At 25.1% G+C, this 4118-nt stretch overlaps 2 protein-coding genes across 2 annotated transcripts; one reads left to right on the plus strand and one right to left on the minus strand.

The window, feature by feature from the left end:
* Nucleotides 1-200: 200 nt before the first annotated feature.
* On the plus strand, nucleotides 201-1790 carry ENU1_007520 (transporter, major facilitator family protein; the record flags this gene model as incomplete). Its single annotated transcript, XM_008856581.1, has 1 exon — nucleotides 201-1790. One exon carries the CDS (start codon nucleotides 201-203, stop codon nucleotides 1788-1790), a length of 1590 nt encoding a protein of 529 aa, XP_008854803.1.
* A 515-nt stretch (nucleotides 1791-2305) lies between these two features.
* Nucleotides 2306-3788, minus strand: ENU1_007530 (RhoGAP domain containing protein; the record flags this gene model as incomplete). The annotated part of the gene is made up of 4 exons (XM_008856582.1): nucleotides 2306-2527; nucleotides 2589-3194; nucleotides 3252-3485; nucleotides 3540-3788. The coding sequence occupies 4 exons, from the start codon at nucleotides 3786-3788 to the stop codon at nucleotides 2306-2308; spliced, it is 1311 nt and encodes a 436-aa protein (XP_008854804.1).
* Nucleotides 3789-4118: the final 330 nt, after the last annotated feature.

Here is a 4118-nt window from a genome sequence, read left to right on the forward strand (position 1 = left end):
TTTTTTTTTTGAAATAGATTTTGTGTTATTTTGATAAATAATGTTATTAATAACAAATTAGAAAAAGAAGAATGTCTCATTCATTTAGAAAGATAATCACTAAAAATAGAGAAGCGAAAAAATTGCCTAAAATCCGAATGAATGAAAAAAGTATTTGAACTACTGATACTCAATAATTCTGTTAATAGGAAATAAATTGAATGAAGGTAATTGATATTCTATTGTTACCAACAAGTAATTTTTTTAGATATTGTCTTACAGGATTTTTGTATAATTATTCAGTATTTTTCTATAATATTGTAGTTCCATTTCTTGCAGATGATTATGGTGGATCATCATTAGAGTTGGCAGCAATGATATCAATTGGTACTGGATGTGTTTCATTTTTCTCACCATTTTCAGGAAAGATAGCAGATAAAACAAATCCATTTATTATTATGCGTTTAGGAATATTAGCATTCATCATTGCATTATTTTTTCCATTGTTTATTAAAAATAAAATGTGGGCGTTATATGTTTCTATGATAATTTATGGAATTGGAGGTGGATTTTTTTGGGCTGTTATTGTTGGTTCTGTAGGGAAAGAAGCACCTAAAGGACAAGAAAATAGAAGAAGTGCTATTTTTTCAGTCTCATGGAGTATTGGAAAAGCTTTTGGATATTTATTTGGAGGATTATTGAAAGGAATTCTTGGAATTAAATCATTTTATATTGCACTTGCATGTCTTATTACAATAGAAATTATTTATCCAATAAGATTACCAAAAGAAGTGAGAGAGAGATTAAAATCAGAAAAACAAATGAAAGAACAAAAAGATAATCAACATTCAACTCAATTAAATGATGTTCATATTGAAATGAATGACTCTCATACTATTGATAATTCAACAACTGGAAGAAATGAAAATGAAATGATTAATAAAGAACAATTAAATTTCAAGAAAAAAGATGAAAAAGTACGTTATAAATGGGAAGGAGGTGAATATAAAAATAAAACATATATTTATATTGGTTATATCTTTAATTTTGCTATTAAAGGAACAAATTGGGTTATTTCATCTCAATATATCAAACTTGTTAAAGACTTTGATATTAAAATTAATTTATTTGGTGCTAATCCAAATGAAATGTTTGTTGGAGTATTTTTCTTCTGTTTATATCTTGCACAAACAACTTCATTAATTTTAATGGCTCTTACAACTCAATGGACTTATAGAAGGTCAGTCATTTTACTTGGATTTATAGTCACTGTTATTCTTTATTTAGTTATGGCAGTAAGTAATTGTAATTGGTTGTTGTGTGTTCTTTCTTATATTGCTGGTTTATCTTCTGGATTTGCTAATCAAACTTCAGTTTATTATTCTCTAAGAGCATCTACAAATAATAAAGGATTATTTGTTGGACTTTCAGAAATAACTTCAGGAAGTGGAATGACTATTTTGCCATTAGTTGCTGGATTACTAGCAAAAGCATATAATGATAACCATGTTCCATTATACATCAATATATGTGTAATGATTATGTGTATTATTGTATTTGATATTATTTATCGATTGATGTATTTCATTAATTCTCGAAGAAATGCAAAAAGGCTGAATAGAGAAGAACAACCCACTACATTATCTTCAGTCACTCAACCCCAAAAACCAAACAATACTTCTGATGAAGCTGATGACATTCAAATTCCTGTTGAAATGGTTCCAACACCACTTGTAGGAGAACAAGACACTTCTCCAAGTGAAACTTCAAGGGGTGATAATCAGTCTTTAGATTCTCAAGAAAAAGAATAATAAACACACAATTGTTTTTTTATTTATTTTATTTTTTTCAAATGTTGAAAATGAAGAAAGATATAATTGTATTAAACTTTTGAGAAGTAAGAAATACAAAACAAACAATATTATATTTTTATAGCTAATTGAAATTAAGACTATGATGACATAAAGTGAATAAATAAGATAAATTAATTGACATTTATTTAAAAGTGTCTTACTATTAAATACAATGATATATGATTATTTATGACTTAAATAGAATTAAAAGATGACATTAATTCACAATACTATTAGTGAATTACCTAATTTCAAAAAATAGAGTCTATCAAATATAAGAGAAATAATAAAGATAAGCAGAAAATGATTTGTTGAATATAAATGATTATTACTGAAATAAAATGAAGAATAAAAGAAATAAGTGAAACCATTAACTAATGAATAATATAAAACAAGATGATACAATCTTCATTAATGTGTTTATTAGTATTTCAATGATTCCAATAAACAAATAATGTAACAAAGATAGGAATTTAACAAAGTTGTTTTATTGACAATCGGTTTAACATTGCACTTGATCGTTTGTGTGTTTGAATTGAAGATTGTTGTCTAACCCATCTATTACTACGACTAGCAATTGGACTTCTTGAAATTGTAGGTTGTTTTAATAATTTTTCATTAAAAGTATCTTTATATAATGTGTGTGGATTCATTACTTGATCATAACGACTTTCAATAAATTTCATTCCTAAATCCTATGTATAAAATGAGTTATATTCATTAATATTTATTAAACCTAAAAGAATAAAAACAAACAGGAAATAATTCTTTTGCATAAGTTAACATATTACTAAATGCTATAAAAACTAATTGATGAGAAGATTGAGTAAGATCATTAATAGCACTTTTTCTAATAAAACCGGGTGCAATACAAATAGACATATTTTGTATATTCATTTTACTTGTTGGATTATTAATAATTTTAATACATAATGCTATTAATGATTCAATAAATATTTTATTTTCTGATGGAACACTTTGATACACTGACCTAAACTTCATTTTCCATTGAATTGGACTTGATGCATATTGTCCTGTTATAAACATTAATTGATCAAATTGACTTTGTGGCCAAACTGGTTCTGTTGTTTCTCTAAGATATTTTTTAACAATAGCAGATAATAAAATATAATCTGTTAATTGAAAATCAATAATTCCAATATATTTTACATATTCAACCATTTCAGTTACTCCTGCACATTGTCTAAATGCTCCTTCAATTTCTTTTTCATAATATAATTTATACATTATTTTTTCAAAATATTCTGGAAGAACAGTATTTTGTCTATTTTCTTGTTTTAAAATTTGGTTTATTGGTTGAGTATAATCAAGTGAAAGAAGTTTTTTTCTATCAGAAACCAACTACAAATGAATATTCTTCTTTTTCTTTATATTTCTTCTTATGAAAGAAAAACAAACTTTATCACTAACAAGAATGAACGGACGTAATTTGTTATCATCAAAAACTTCATTTTGAGAAATAAAATGACAATTATTTTTAGCATCAGTAAGAAAATTAATAAAACAACGATATGTTTGAATATTAAATATTTCTTGTATTTGTTGTTTCTTAATACGTTCATATGCACTAAATTTTTCTTTCCAATCCCATGGTCCTTTTAGTTTATCACTTAGTTTTCTATAATTTTCTGCCTATTTCAATGAACTTTACTTATTTATTAAATATATTAATATAATTTAACAAACTACTAATCCTAACTCCGTTTTCAAATTGGCTTGAAAATTCATAGTTAAATTAAGGAGCGATGAAAATGAAGCTGGTGAATCATTTTGTGGAAATGATGATATAATACTTTCAATAATCTTTTCAAATTCACCCATAGCACCTTGAATTGTTTGAATAATATTTCCAACTTGAGAAGCTTTTTGTGCTAACTCAATTGTTTTATTATATAAATTAAAGTCATATTTTTGATAAGGGGAGTCAACTGCCATTACTTGGTTTGATATAACATAGATCTTTATTTTCTTAATTATTTTCTATATTCTATTTCTAATGGCATTTGATTCTTTTTATTACCAACTCCTAGTTGATTAGGTTGTATCTTTCTTATTTTTATTATTTCCTTTTTTCTTATTATTTTATTTTTATAATAACTGTTGGTTTATAATAACATAATTTAATAACATAAATATTTAATTTGAACTATTAATTTACTTTTTTGCTTTCTGTTTTTCCTTCTCTTTCTCTTTCTTTTTCTTTTCTTCCTCTTTTTTCTTTTTCTCTTTTTCTTTCTCTTTCTCTTTTTTCTCTTTTTCTTTTTC

Source organism: Entamoeba nuttalli (assembly GCF_000257125.1).
Source record: "Entamoeba nuttalli P19 unplaced genomic scaffold asmbl_2060, whole genome shotgun sequence".
In the NCBI taxonomy this organism is placed as follows: domain Eukaryota; phylum Evosea; order Mastigamoebida; family Endamoebidae; genus Entamoeba; species Entamoeba nuttalli.